The following is a 14,364-nucleotide window of genomic DNA, read 5'->3' on the forward strand; positions in this document are numbered from 1 at the left end:
CTTGGTCTGTAACTGAACCCTGCTGAAGATGGCCCAAGCTGTCCCATTCTTTATGGAATAAAAAAAAGAACAAAATGAACTTCAAGAATTGCTTCAGAGAAATTACTGGACAACAAGTACAGGTTTAAGTATACAAATGAACAAATCAGAATACTATTTTAATGCTACGTTCAAACAACCTTCGTTATTAACATAAAACAATCCCAGATAAGCATTTCTTAAATCATAATGACTAATGATTCCTTGTAGCATTGTTCAGCTTTATAATCATGCAGTTACAGTAGAAGATCTTCAGTCCAAATACATTCAAAATCCAAATGCATTCAGAATTCCCTATTAAAATTGATTATGAATCCCTGTTCAAGTACTTCCATGCACCATCTTTTTCAAAGCAAGGCAGTTGTGCTTGATACCCAAGAGGAGTAAGATAAGGTCCACAGACAGGCCACAGAGATGCATTTATAGCAAATAAGAGATGAAAACCTCACTTGTAAACAAATTAGCAATGCAGATGCAACAAGCTTCTTCTGGTACTGTATTCTAAGGAACATTCTTCAAGGAAGAGATGAATAAGTACTCTCTGGCTTAAAGGAAATTAAAGACAGTGACTATTCTTATGTGCGCATAGATGGCAGGCATACAGAAATGCAAACTGCTGGGGTGTGCAAAAATGGTCACCGTCACGCACTGGAGAGAGTAAGTGAGCTGTCTGTGCTTTGGAGGTAAAAGAAAAAGGGCCTGGATACTAAAGAGTTGACCACTGACTGGTTTGATAATTACATTGTGAAAATGACATTGTGGCATGGAAAAACTGGACCTGCGGTCTACCAGATGAAGAGATTGATTCCATGTTTTGAGTCCAACCGTACGCACTAATGACAACTGTAGTAGTAAAGAATCACAAGAGAAAATCAACATGGAATTGGGGATAAAATTGGGTGATCTGAACATAGGATTAAGGAGAAGAGCTTCATCACCCAGCAAGATTATGAATATTTACTACATTCACGAGAAATCAATCAAGGAGTGGAGATCTTCAACTGTAGTTATTTTCCATACAACTGAAATCTCTCAAGAAATCATCACCCAACCCATGATTCAATTAATTGTCAAAAATAAATAACTAATAATCAGTCATCCAATAGTATGGATTCATTTAAAAGATACAATCTAGTCAGCACTAAAAACCAAATGTTTACCTCGTCTTCTCCCGTAACTTCTTGCTGCATGCAAACAAAGGATAAATAGAATTTGTATCAAATGTCAATGTGGACTTTAAAGTTCACAGAATGCAAGCTGAGTAAAAATCAAAACCTTTACAAGAAAGCTACTGAAACTGCTTAATGAATCCACATCCCTTTGTACATAATTCCAATTTTCAAATTTTAAAAGTACAAGTTTTCTTCATACAAAAGGCAAAACAATGAACTGATTTGTCAAATCATAATTGTGATTAAAATTTGCACTCAAACTCTGTATTCAAGAATATTCTGAATATATTATTACAGAACAAATATTGAACAAATCAGCTGCTTAGTAACTAAATGACACTACATGTTTCAGATTACATACTTACTTGGCAATATCACATTTATATGGTCACAAATTACTGTTAATTGAACAGAATTATAAATATCCAGAATCAGCACAATGTTTACAGAGTACATTGAACATTCTTAGAAAGAGAAAAAAGGTTAAAGCTTTCTGCATTTTTAAAGCTTTTTGAATGGGGAGAAGAGTAAATGAAACTTTGCAGAGTTCTGAAAATGGCAGTGAAGGGCAGGGGAGCAATTGTGCCTGCAGGAAGGGGGTTTGTTATTTAAATAGTCTAATTAAACTCCCTGGCTTCATCCTTGCATTCTCTTTTTAACTACAGAAAGCTGGAGATCCAAGGCTTTGGAAAACTGACAGCTGAAAGGAGGCAAGAATAGCCTAGTTCATAAAGTTAGCATCTTTACACTGTTTATGCCCTAGAGGAGGAGCATTTCCTCCAGGCTCAATAACACTAATTTGACAACCACTACACTTCCACCTCCATCACAATCTGCTTCAGTTTGCAACCCATCCATCACTATCTGCTCAACAACCAATATCCGCCTTACCACAACACCCACTATCCCCTCACCATGGACACAACCTTCACCAATCTCCTCTCACTCCATATTCAGAACCTTCTCACAATTCCCAATTCACCACGTATACTGGTTGTAGGCAGGAAAGAAATAAAGCCAGGCTGTTAAATTTTGCAGGACTTTGGGAAATCCTTTCCCCAGATTTTACACATCTCTGAACAATCCACTCATCACTTAATTTCTCAAAGTCAAACTCCATTCCCTCTCATTTATTTTTACAATTAATGTTAAAATGCTTTTAAAACTTAGTATTTGAAGTGAAAACAAAGAAATTGAGTTAACCCCATAAAAAATACACCGAGGCAAAACCCTGCTTGCCTTAATAAATTGTAATCAAAGCCTTCCATTTGTTCCAAGATTAAGTTTTGCACTACCTCACCAGGTGCAAGCAAATGGGGTTTAGCTCTTTTCCCTCTCCCGTATGGTGTCTGTGTCAGCTGCTTGATACAATTTTTAATGTTTCATAATTTCCAAATTATATCCCAGGTGGTCAAACAATTTCCAATAACAACAATTAGTTGCTTCAATACAGTTCAGTACAATTTGCCTACCGCCACAACAGATGCAATCTCACTGGCCCTTCACTTGGCTTTGGAGCACCTAGACAACAGCAATACATACGTCAGGGCTTCTGTTCATTGATTACAGCTGGGCAGTCAGCACCATCATCCCCTCAGTATTAATTAACAAGCTTCAAAATCTGGGCCTCGGTACCTCCCTCTGCAACTGGATCCTTGACTTCCTCATTGGGAGACCACAGTCGGTGCAGATCAGTAGTAACATCTCCTCCTTCCTGACGATCAACACAGGCACACCTCAAGGATGCGTGCTTAGCCCACTGCTCTACTCTACACTCATGACTGTGTGGCTAGACACAGCTCAAACGCCATCTATAAATTTGCCGATGACACCAGTTATTGGCAGAATCTCAGAATGGCGATGAGGTGGTGTACAGGAGTGAGATAGATCGGCTGGTTGAGTGGTGTCACAACAACAACCTTGCATTCAACGTCAGCAAGACCAAGGAATAAATGGGGGGGGGGGGGTACAGAGGAGCTACAGGAGCCTGAAGACCCACAGTCAATGTTTCAGGAACAGCTTCTTCCCCTCTGCCGTCAGATTTCTGAACGGTCCATGCACTCTACCTTGTTATTCGTCTTTTGCACTGATTTATTTTTTTGGTGACTTATAGTAATTTTTAGGTCTTACACTGTACTGCTGTTGCAAAACAACAAATTTCAAGGCGTGGGTCAGTGATAATAAACCTGATTCTGATTGAGTTTCAAGTGGGAAGTCAGCTTCAATGGAATTACATAGAAGTGGAGTATATTTTAGTGGGAATTACAAATATTAAAATATTTCCAACGCCTGCTCTGTTTAAGTTACCCCCATATTCCCATGAAGTGCTATACTGTACAGTAACAAATCATTCATGCATCTTTTCTATGGTTTTTAAGTGATTTGTTAATTAATTTTATAACTTAGCATTTCCAAAGGCCACAAAGACAGAAAAAACATTGTTAAACCCGCAAATCCTCTCCTCCCCACTGTTCTACGTCTACCCCCCGTCCTCCAGCTCAGCTTATACATTTCACAGAGCCTTAGTCTCTAGGGATTGTATATTTTTGCTCAATTTCTGCGATTGTGTACCACAAATTGTTTCCTGTACAGCTGCCCAGTCCCATTAATGTATGCATAGTTACCCACTCTTCCTGCAGGTATTGCTACAAAGCTCAATACTAGGCATCCATGAAATGCTGGAGGACAGTAGCAGCAGAATTATTTCCCACCAATTCATATTATTTCATGGCTTGGCATACCACTCATTTCTGTCACTACCATCTAATCAGATTCAATAGGTATACAAGAGTTTACCAGAAGCAGCACCAGGTGCATCTAAAACAAATGAGGTGCCAACCTGGTGGGAATTATAACACTGGACTATATACATGTAGATACAATCCAATGGAATTTGTTCTCCCTGGGCTTAGCTGGGCTATCACACAAGCAATAGATTAAATCAAACTTGCATGCAATATAAAAACAAACAGTAAGAGTTTCAATAGATCTATAAATAGGAAGGCAGTTAAGGTAGATGTAGGGCCTCCAGAGAACTAGACCGGTGAATTAATAATAGGAGACAAAGAAATGACCAATATGTTAAATTACTTTTTGCAACAGTCTTCATTGTGTATGGCACTGCAAATATCCCTCAGATAACAGATGGGCTAATTGCAAATAACAGACGAAAAACGTGTAAAAATCCCAATCACAAGGGATAAAATATTAGAGAAACTCACTGGACTAAAGGCAGACAAATTGCCAGGACTTGATGACCTGCACTCAAGGGGTTTAAAGGAAGTGTACCCATTGGTTAAAATTTTTTGAAACTAGCTAAATTCCAGGAGGGCATGAGAAGATTGGAAAACAGCCAATGTTTATACATTGTTCAAAAAGCGAGGAAGACATAAGGTGGGGAACTATAAGCCAGTTAGGTTAACATCTGTAGCTGGCAAGGTGCTAGAGTCAATACTCAAGAAATAACTAACATTTAGGAAAGCTAAATAAAATCAAACTATGTCAACATGGCTTTATGGAAGGTAAATTATGTTTGAAAAATTTGCTCAAATTCTTTGAGGTGGTGAAAGGAAGAGTTGATAGGTAGGTCTAATATATTTGGATTTTCAAAAGGCATTTGACAAGGTGCCACTGAAAAGGCTGGTGCATAAATTAAGAGTCCAAAGTATTGAAGGAAGTGTGTTAGCATGGACTGAAAACTGGCTGTCACATATAAAACAAACAATTGGAAAAAATGGATCCTTTTCAGGCTGGAGGGTTGCAACTAGCAGAGTATCCCGGGGATCAGTTCTTACCTTCATTTTGTTTTCTGTTTACATTAATAACCTGAAGGGAGTAAAGTGTAAGGTTTCCAAGTTTGCCAATGATATGAAAATAGGAAGAATGGCATGTTGTGATGAGGACATTGTGATTCTGCAACAGGATATAGATAGATTGATTGGGTTAAAAACCTGCAAATGGAGATTAATGTGGGCACTTCAGCAAGAGGAATCAAAACGTGGATTTTTTATCTAAATGAGAGAGACTGCAAACAATTGAAGGATCTAGGTGTTTTAGTGCATGAATCGCAAAGAGTTAGTAGGCAAATCCAACAAGTAGTTAATTTGGCAAACAGCATGTAGGCCTTTATTGCAAAGAGGTTAGAGTTTAAGAGGAGGGAAGTTTTGTCACAGTTGTACAGGGTGTTGGTGATGTCACACCGAAAACAGTGTATCCTTAAAAAGGATACATCAGCATAGGAGGCAGTGCAAAGGAGATTCACCAAGCTAATTTTTGGGAAGAGAGGGTTGCCCTATCACAAGAGGCTAGACAATTTGGATAGATGTTGCAATGTTTTCACTAGTGGGAAAGTCACGAACATGGGGACAAAGCTACAAAGTAAGGATCCTGTCATTTAAAACAGAGGTGTATAGAATTTTCTTCATCAGAGGATAGTAAATCTCTGGAATTCCCTGCCCCCAGGGGTGTTGGAGGACAGATTATTAGACATATTTAAGATAGAGATAGATAAATATTTGAAAGATAGAGGAATTGAAGTTTATGGGGAACTGGCACAGGAGAGGATTTGAGGCCATCAGCATATTGAATGGCAGGGCAGGTTTGAGGAGCCTGGTGCTCCACTGCTCCTATTTTTGTGTTCTGGAGTCCTGTCATAAAGTCCCGAATTAAATGATGAACAGGAGGAGATGGTTCCATGGTTAATACCAAGTACTTGAGTGCAACAGAGATTCTCAAATCCAAGTACAGAGTGAATGATCCATGTGTCTCCTCCATCACAGAAGCTAGACTTCAGTCAGATTAATTCAACCACTTGATTGCAAAAAGTGGCCAACTATGCTGGGGGGGGGGGGGGGTGGGCATTAAAGTCTAAGGGTCAGATAACATTCTGCTGAACGAGAACTGGGCTGCAGTACATATGTTTTGGCAAAGGCTATTTCAGTACATCCATGGAAAGCATCTGGCCCGGATAGTGTCCCTGGCTGTGTCCTCAGATCTTGTGCATATTTGCAGACATTTTTAACCTCTCCCTGCTTCAATCTGAGGTTCCCACCTGCTTTAAGAAGACCACTATCATCCTGGTGCTTAAGAAAAACAAGGTAATGTGCCTTAATGGCTACTGCCCAGTAGCTCTTACATCCACCATCATTAAGTGCTTCAAGAGGCTGATCATGGCACGCATTAACTCCAGCCTCCCAGAAAACCTTAACCCACTGCAATTTACCTACCACTGAAACAGGTCTATGGCAGACACCATCTCCCTGACCCTACACTTATCTCTGGAGCATCTAGACAGTAAAGACACTTAAGTTAGACTACTGTTTATTGACTACAGCTTCACCTTCAATACTATTAGTCCAAGCAAACTCATCACCAAACTCTGATATCTGGGACTCATCACCTCCCTTTGCAACTGGATTCTTGACTTCCTGACCAACAGACCACAATCAGTGAGGATTGGCAGCAACACCTCTGTCACGATTATTCTCAATACTGGTGCCTCTCAATACTGGTGCCTCACGAGGCTGCGTCCTCATCCCCTACTCTACTTCCTAGACACTCATGACTGCGTGGCCAGATTCTGCTCTAACGCCATCTACAAGTTTGCAGATGACACCACTGTAGTGGGCCGTATCTCAAAGAGCGATGAGTCGGAGTACAGGAAGGAGATAGAGAGCTTAGTGGAATGGTGTCATGACAACAACCTTTCCCTCAATGTCAGCAAAACAAAAGAGCTGGTCATTGACTTCAGGAAAGGGGGCGGTGTACATGCGCCTGTCTACATCAATGGTTCTGAGGTTGAGAGCTTCAAGTTCCTAGGAGTGAGCATCACCAATGGCCTGGCCTGGTCCAACCATGTTGATGTCACGGCCAATAAAGCTCAACAGCGCCTCTACTTCCTCAGGAGGCTAAAGTAGTTTGGCATGTCCCCCTTGACATTCACCAACTTTTATCGATACACCATAGAAAGCATCTTATCTGGATGCATCACAGTTTGGTATGGCAACTGCTCTGCCTGGGACAGCACAAAACTTCAGAGAGTTGTGGACACAGCTCAGCACATCACAGAAACCAGCCTCCCCTCCATGGACTCTGTCTATACTTCTCGTTGCCTCGGTAAAGCAGCCAGCATAATCAAAGACCCCACCCACCCTGGACATTCTCTCTTCTCCCATCAGGCAGAAGATACAAAAACCTGAAAGCATGTACCACCAAGCTCAAGGACAGGTTCTATTCCACTGTTACAAGACTATTGAACACTTCCCTAGTAGGATAAAATGGACTCGACCTCACAATCTACCTTATGACCTTGCACCTAATTGTCTACCTGCACTGCACTTTCTCCGTAGCTTTGACACTTTATTCTGTATTGTTTTACCTTGTATTTCCTCAATGCACTGCGTAATGAATTGATCTGTATGAATTGTATGCAAGACAAGTTTTTCACTATACTTTGGAACAAGTGACAATAATAAACCAATTCCTACAACTCTGACATCTATTTGGCAAAAGGAAAGATTTCTAGTCATGCCTTGCCAGTAAACGCAGGGCAGGTCCAATCGGCATTGTTGTCAATAGTTCAATCAAGCAACATGTGATCAAACTCCTACCCACTGACAATCAGTTTTACTTTGGTCAGGATAGCTTGACCTGAGCACATGACAGCCTTGGTTCAAATGCAGAAGAGCATTGGCTTGAATTTTACTATGGCATATTTGCAGTTGGTTATATGCTGCTTGATAGCAAAGCAGCATATGACCAACTACAAATATACCATAGTAAATTCAAGCCAATGGAAATCCAGGGGAAATTCCACCAACTAGAATTATCCCTTGCACAACAGAAGATGACTGCAGTTATATGCGGCCAATTGGTTCAACTTCAGGATCTAGCTGAAGAAGTTCAAAGCAGTTCCCTAGTTATTGGTATATTATTGTCACTTGTACCGAGGTACAACGAAAAACTTGTCTTGCATACCATTTGTACAGATCAATTCATTACACAGTGCAGATACATTGAGATAGTAAAGAGTGCATTGAGGTAGTACAGGGAAAAACAATAACAGAGTACAGAGTCAAGTGTTACAGCTACAGGGAAGTGCATTGCAGGTAGACAATAAGGTGCAAGGTCATAACAAGATAGATTGTGAGGTTGAGTCCATCTCATTGTATAAGGGAACCATTCAATAGTCTTATCACAGTGGGATAGAAGCTGTCCTTGAGCCTGGTGGTATGTGCCCTCAGGCTCCTGTACCTTCTGCCTGATGGGAAAGGAGAGAATGACCCGGGTGGGTGGGGGTCTTTGATTATGCTGGCTGCTTCACCAAGGCAGCGGGAGGTATAGGGAGTCCACAGAGGAGAGGCTGATTTCCATGACGCATTGGGCTGTGTCCACAACACTGCAGTTTCTTGCGGTCCTGGGCAGAGCAGTTGCCATACCAAGCCATGATGCATCCAGACAGGATGCTTTCTATGGTGCATCAACAAAAGTTGGTGAGTGTCAACAGGGACATGCCAAACTTCCTTAGCATCCTGAGGAAGCAGAGGCACTGGTGCGCTTTCTAGACTGTGGTGTCTACGTGGTTGGACTAGGACAGGCTATTGGTGATGTTTACTCCCAGGAACTTGAAGCTCTCAACCCTCTTGACCTCAGCACCATTGATGTAGACAGGTGCATGTGCACTGCCCCTCTTCCTGAAGTCAATGATCAGCTCTTTTGTTTTACTGACATTGAGGGAAAGGTTGTTGTCATGACACCACGTCACTGAGCTCTCTATCTCCTTTCTGTACTCCAACTCATCGTTATTTGAGATACCACCGTAGTAGGCCGTATCATCTGCAAACTTGTAGATGGAATTACAGCAGAATCTGGCCACGCAGTCACGAAGATATAGGGAGTAGAGGGCTGAGGATGCAGCCTTGTGGGGCACCAGTGTTGAGAATATTCGTGCTGGAGGTATTGCTGCCTATCCTCACTGATTGCGGTCTGTTGGTCAGAAAGTCAAGGATCCAGTTAGAGGGAGGTGTTGAGTACCATCTTTAACATCATTTTTAACTGCTCCAAGGAAATCAGATGTATATGAAGTGTTTGCAATAACTGTTCACTGTTCAGTTCCATCAGCAACTATCACAACAAAGCAGCAACTAGTGTTCATGTTCAGCAAGATCAGTACAAAACTTGAGCAGATTCAAACAATATTTAAAAAATGCTGGCCAATGGATAAAAAAAAGTCTAACCACTTCCTTGCGACTTTCAATGGCATTACCAGTATAATCACCCACTGACCACATTATCTGGGGCTACTATTGACCAGAAACTTAACTGAAATACTGAATCAACAAAAGTAGGTCAGCAGACAATCCCCAATTCCCTAGTAACAAAGGCCTGGACTATTAATGCAGAGATATTTGTTCAAAATTTCAAAATGCTCCAAAATTTAACTTTAATCAATTACATAAATCTTTATTTTTTTTAAGCTGACATCAGCAAAAGTGACCAGTAAAACTACCAGAATGTTGTTGAAACTATCAGGTTAATTGGTTGCCTGCAGCACAATTTCACAGTATTAGAGCTGGGGTTTGGTGGGACTCAACCACTAGGGAAAGCAATCTTTCTTCCTTACCTGGTCTGGCCTGCAATATCAGATCTATACCAATATGGTCAGCTTTTAGCTATCCTCTGACATGACCTGGCTATTTAGTTCCAGGGCAATTATAAATGGCTCATAAATGCTTGCCTTATCAACAATACCAACACCTGATCAATGAAATAAAAATCCACCTCAAGCCTGATGAAATAATCCTCACACAAAATTTTGAAAACACATTTAACCACTGTTCAGTGCTAAAAACATTAGCGACATCAATTATCATTGATAAAATTACGGCCATGCTCATTGATTTGGAAAAACAGTAATTCAGTTACTATGATGCACTTCAGCATATTCTCATGATAAACACTGCATAAGGTTTAATTTCTTCACATAAAACTATGGCTCTGTGTAACGAGATTTACCATTAAGATTGCCCTATAATTTTGCTAAATATTATCTGGAATATCTTTTATTAACGTACTGAACTATGTTAGAACAGGAATTGGGGATATATAATGTAAATTTATGATTTATAATGTAAAGCAAAGTGTATTAAAACAAGCATAACAATTGCAGAAAAAGTAAAAGCAAAAACATTGATGAAGGTTCTTTGACTTGAACCATTAAGCTCTGTTTCTCTTCCTACAGTTGCAGCCTGACCTGCTGAGTATTTTTAGCACTTTGTTTTAATTTTACATAACAATTGCTGTCTCTTTTTGGGGACTAGAAGGGAAGAAAAGATAGAAATCCAACAATATCTTTAAGAATCTCCAAATTGATGAGATGCTGTCACAAGAATTTTTCTCATTGAGATAGACACCTCTTATCTTGTCCAGAGTTAGGAAGCAGTCTTTTCCCCCTTATTGTGCAAGACTAAGTATTATTAAGATGAAAATATACTAACTGACACAAACTGCTTTCGCATTGTGATAGCACTTTTACTCCTGACTCAGGATGTTGTAAATTCAAGCTCGACTTCAGCAAGGCCTTTGACAAGGTCCCACATGGTAGGCTGGTCCGGAAGGTTAGATCATATGGGATCCAGGGTGAGCTTGCCAATTGGATACAAAATTGGCTTGGTGGTAGAGGGGGCCTGTGACCAGTGATGTGCCACAGGGCTTAGTGCTGGGTCGCCTGCTGTTTGTCATACAAATGATTTGGAAGAGAATGTAGATGGCATGATTGGTAAGTTCATGAATGGCACCGAAACTAGTGGCAGAGCGGACAGTGAAGAAGACTGTCTAACCAGATCTAGATCAACTGGGAAAGTGTGCAAAGGAATGGCAGATGGAATTTAACTCAGACAAGTGTGAAGTGATGTATTTCGGGAAGTTAAGTCAGCGCAGGACATACAAAGTGAATGGCAGAACCCTGGGAAGTGCTGTTGAACAGACATACCTACAAGCATCTAGTTCCTTGAAAGTGGCGACACAAGTCGGCAGGGTGGCGAAGGCGGCAAATAGCAAATGTCTTCATCAGTCAGGGCATTGAATACAGGAGTTGTGATGTCATGTTACAGCTGTACAAAATGCTGATGAGACTACATTTGGAGTATGTGTGTGCAGTTCTGGTCGCCACACTATAGGAAGGATGTGATTAAGTTAGAGAGGGTGCAGAAAAGATTCACAGACATTGCTGCGACTGAAGGGTTCGAGTTATAAGGAGAGATCGGAAAGGCTGGGACAGTTTACCCTGGAGCAAAGGAGGCTGAGGGGTGACATCATAGAGGTTTGTAAAATCCTGAGGGGTATAGAAGGGGTAGGTAGTCAGAGTCTTTTTCCCCAGGGTAGAGAACAGAGATTTAAGATGAGGGGGGAATTAAAGGGAATCTGAAGGACAGGTTTTTCCACACAGAGGGTGGTGGGTATATGGAACAAGTCGCCAGAGGAAGTGGTAGAGGTGGATACAATTAACATTTAAAAGACATTTGGACAGGTACATAGATAGAAAAGGTTTAGAGGGTTATGGGCCAAATGCAGGCAAATAGGACTAGCATAGGTGGATACCTCAGTCAGCATGGATGAGTTGAGCCAAAAGGCCCATTTCCATGTCATATAACTCCATGACCCTCCGATTCCTAATACTTTGGGCTGATATTAGTCCTGTTACTTCTTAATACTGCATCAGTGAGAAATGCCTCTTTTCACACTAAGCGCCTTTTCACTCTTTGAAGTGGGCACAAAGATATCTCTTGGCCCTATTTGGGAAATAAAAAAATGGATTTTCCAATATCCTGCTTACCATTTAAGAATGTGAGCCTGCAGCTCTGCCATTCAATAAGATCACGGCTTATCCTGTTTCCTCAAGTTCACTTTATTGCCCAATTCCCTTAGCAGTGAAACATCTAATCAGTCTTGAACATAAACAATGACTAAGCATCCACAGCTCTCTGAAGTAATACTCAACCAACATTAAAACAGATTACACGGTTATTACTTAACTGTTATTTATGGAACTTGTGGTGCACAAATTGGCTGCCACACTTTCTACAGTCCAAAATTAACTACACTTCAGAAGCACTTTTCTTTGGTTGCAAAGCATTTGGGAAGCTGTGTTTGTGAAAGCTACTGCTTAAAGGCAAGTGTTCCTTTTGAAGAACACAACTTGTGGAAAAGATTTTAAATAAAACATTAATTTTGGCAAGGCAGTCGTATATTTATTAGGAAGTTACACAAGCAAATGTGGAAACTCCAATCATTTTAAACACCTCAGATTACACTGTATCCAAGAGGATATACACCTAGCTATGCAAATTGCTAAGAGTGAACCTTTGAACTTAATATCATTCTTATGAATCAATGCTCTCACACCAAGGCCAATATGCCCTTTTAAGTGTTGTTCCTAAAGGTTACTGCAGCAGCAATCTAAATGGGATCCAGCCAAAAAAAAATTTACAACTGTGATGTCTCAGGGAGGTGGCAACCAATTAAGCATTTTTGAAGTGCAGTTACTGTCAACAACAATATAATGCAAAAAAAGACAATACATAAGGAGCTAGTTATATGTACTGAAAAGAGCAAATGCAGATTTTTAACTTGAATCGTTAATGCTTATTTTATCAAGTAAAGCAGTAGCTTGGCAGAAATGGAATTACACGATTTGGAGCATTTTGCAAGTGTATTTTTTTTTGTTTTGCAGCTGAGCTACATTTTCTCAGATCATGTAGAACAGTTCAATTTTTGGCTCTGCAGCATTCTTGTTTTTACAAAGAGAATGCTGTTGAAGTAGTTGCGTGCACTGTGAACTGCATATATCCTTATGATTTCCCAGTGAGGAAATTGAGTAGACAGCTTGGAGACTCTGGCAGACAACTGAACTAAAATAATTGCCAGCTTGAAGGCACTGGAAGTCTTAAAAATGGAAAAAACTGAACTGCATTGAGCTGAGCTGCGATTGTTCAAAATAACCTCAGCAATGGAAAAATTTGCACCAAACACCTCAGCATCAGACATAGCAGGTGGGTAAATGAGATGGTAGGCTGAGCAATTAAATAGAAAGCAAGCATTGTTTGGGGTATGGGGTGCAAAGGGGCAAGGTACCACAATAGGCATTAATTGCTAAATGAATAAATTAATTCAGGATTTATACCCAGTTCGATAATATTGAGAGCCCATGTAAAAATAATTTCAAAGCCTAAGACAGAATTAGTCACTAACTCTATGGCACAGACCTGCTTAATGCTTCAGTTTCTCTTTCCACAGAAACTGCCTGACCTGAGTGTTACCAATATTTTCTCCTTTTATTTCAGATTTCTACCATCTGCAGGTTTTTTTAAAATTCATTAATCAGACTCAAAGTTGGAACAGTGGCTTAACAGAAAAAGACAAATTGTGCTTGCGTGTGGAAAAAGGAAAAGGTTATAGAAGATGCCTCACGGAGAAAAGTTAAAAAAAAGGTATTTTATTCTTTAAATAAATGCGAGAAAATTCTTCTATTTACTTACCCAAATCCAAAAGTAAAACAAACATGGAAGTCCAGCAAAAGCAAATAGTCAAATGGTTCATATTACATAACAATGGAGAAAAACCTACAACTACAAGACTAGAAAGCTCTAATTTTATGGCAACATAAATGCTCATTACTGCTATACACCAACTAATATTAATTCACATGCAGAATACAGCAATACAAAAATCTCTAGATTTGTAACTGTCACTGAATCCAAAACTGACAGATTAGGTTAATTCCTGCGTTCTAAACTTGGTTGAGTTGAAGTCATATCTTAAGAACAAAAGAGTTGCTATTCAGCCTCTTGAGCCTGCTTTGCCATTTAACAGGGTCTTGGGTAACCATTTCACTCAATACCATTTTTCGGCCCTATGCCCATATTTATTGATTCTTTTGACATCCTGGAATCTATTGATCTTAGTTTCAAATGCAATCAATGACTGAGCCTCCACAGCTTTCCAGGATAGAGAACTCCAAAAGTTTATTACCCTTTGAAAAATTTTCATATTTCTATCCAAAATGGCTTGCCCCTTATTTTGAAACTATGTCTCCTAGATCTAAATTCCTGAGTCAGGAGAAACATCCTCCAACTACACTGTTCAGTCCTCTATGAAT

At 40.1% G+C, this 14,364-nt stretch overlaps 1 protein-coding gene across 2 annotated transcripts in view; it reads right to left on the bottom strand.

Moving 5' to 3' along the window:
- The window catches only part of LOC127581941 (cytoplasmic polyadenylation element-binding protein 2-like), an 85,787-nt gene that overhangs the window by 18,128 nt on the left and 53,295 nt on the right, over positions 1 to 14,364 (bottom strand). The window contains exon 5 of one of the 2 annotated variants that reach the window (XM_052036736.1): positions 1,200 to 1,223. The exons of the other annotated variant lie outside the window; for it this stretch is intronic. Coding sequence (XP_051892696.1) covers positions 1,200 to 1,223 — 24 coding nt within the window. The remainder of the gene's footprint in view (positions 1 to 1,199; positions 1,224 to 14,364) is intronic. 2 annotated transcript variants of the gene reach the window in all.

This window comes from Pristis pectinata, chromosome 2, assembly GCF_009764475.1.
Source record: "Pristis pectinata isolate sPriPec2 chromosome 2, sPriPec2.1.pri, whole genome shotgun sequence".
NCBI lineage: Eukaryota > Metazoa > Chordata > Chondrichthyes > Rhinopristiformes > Pristidae > Pristis > Pristis pectinata.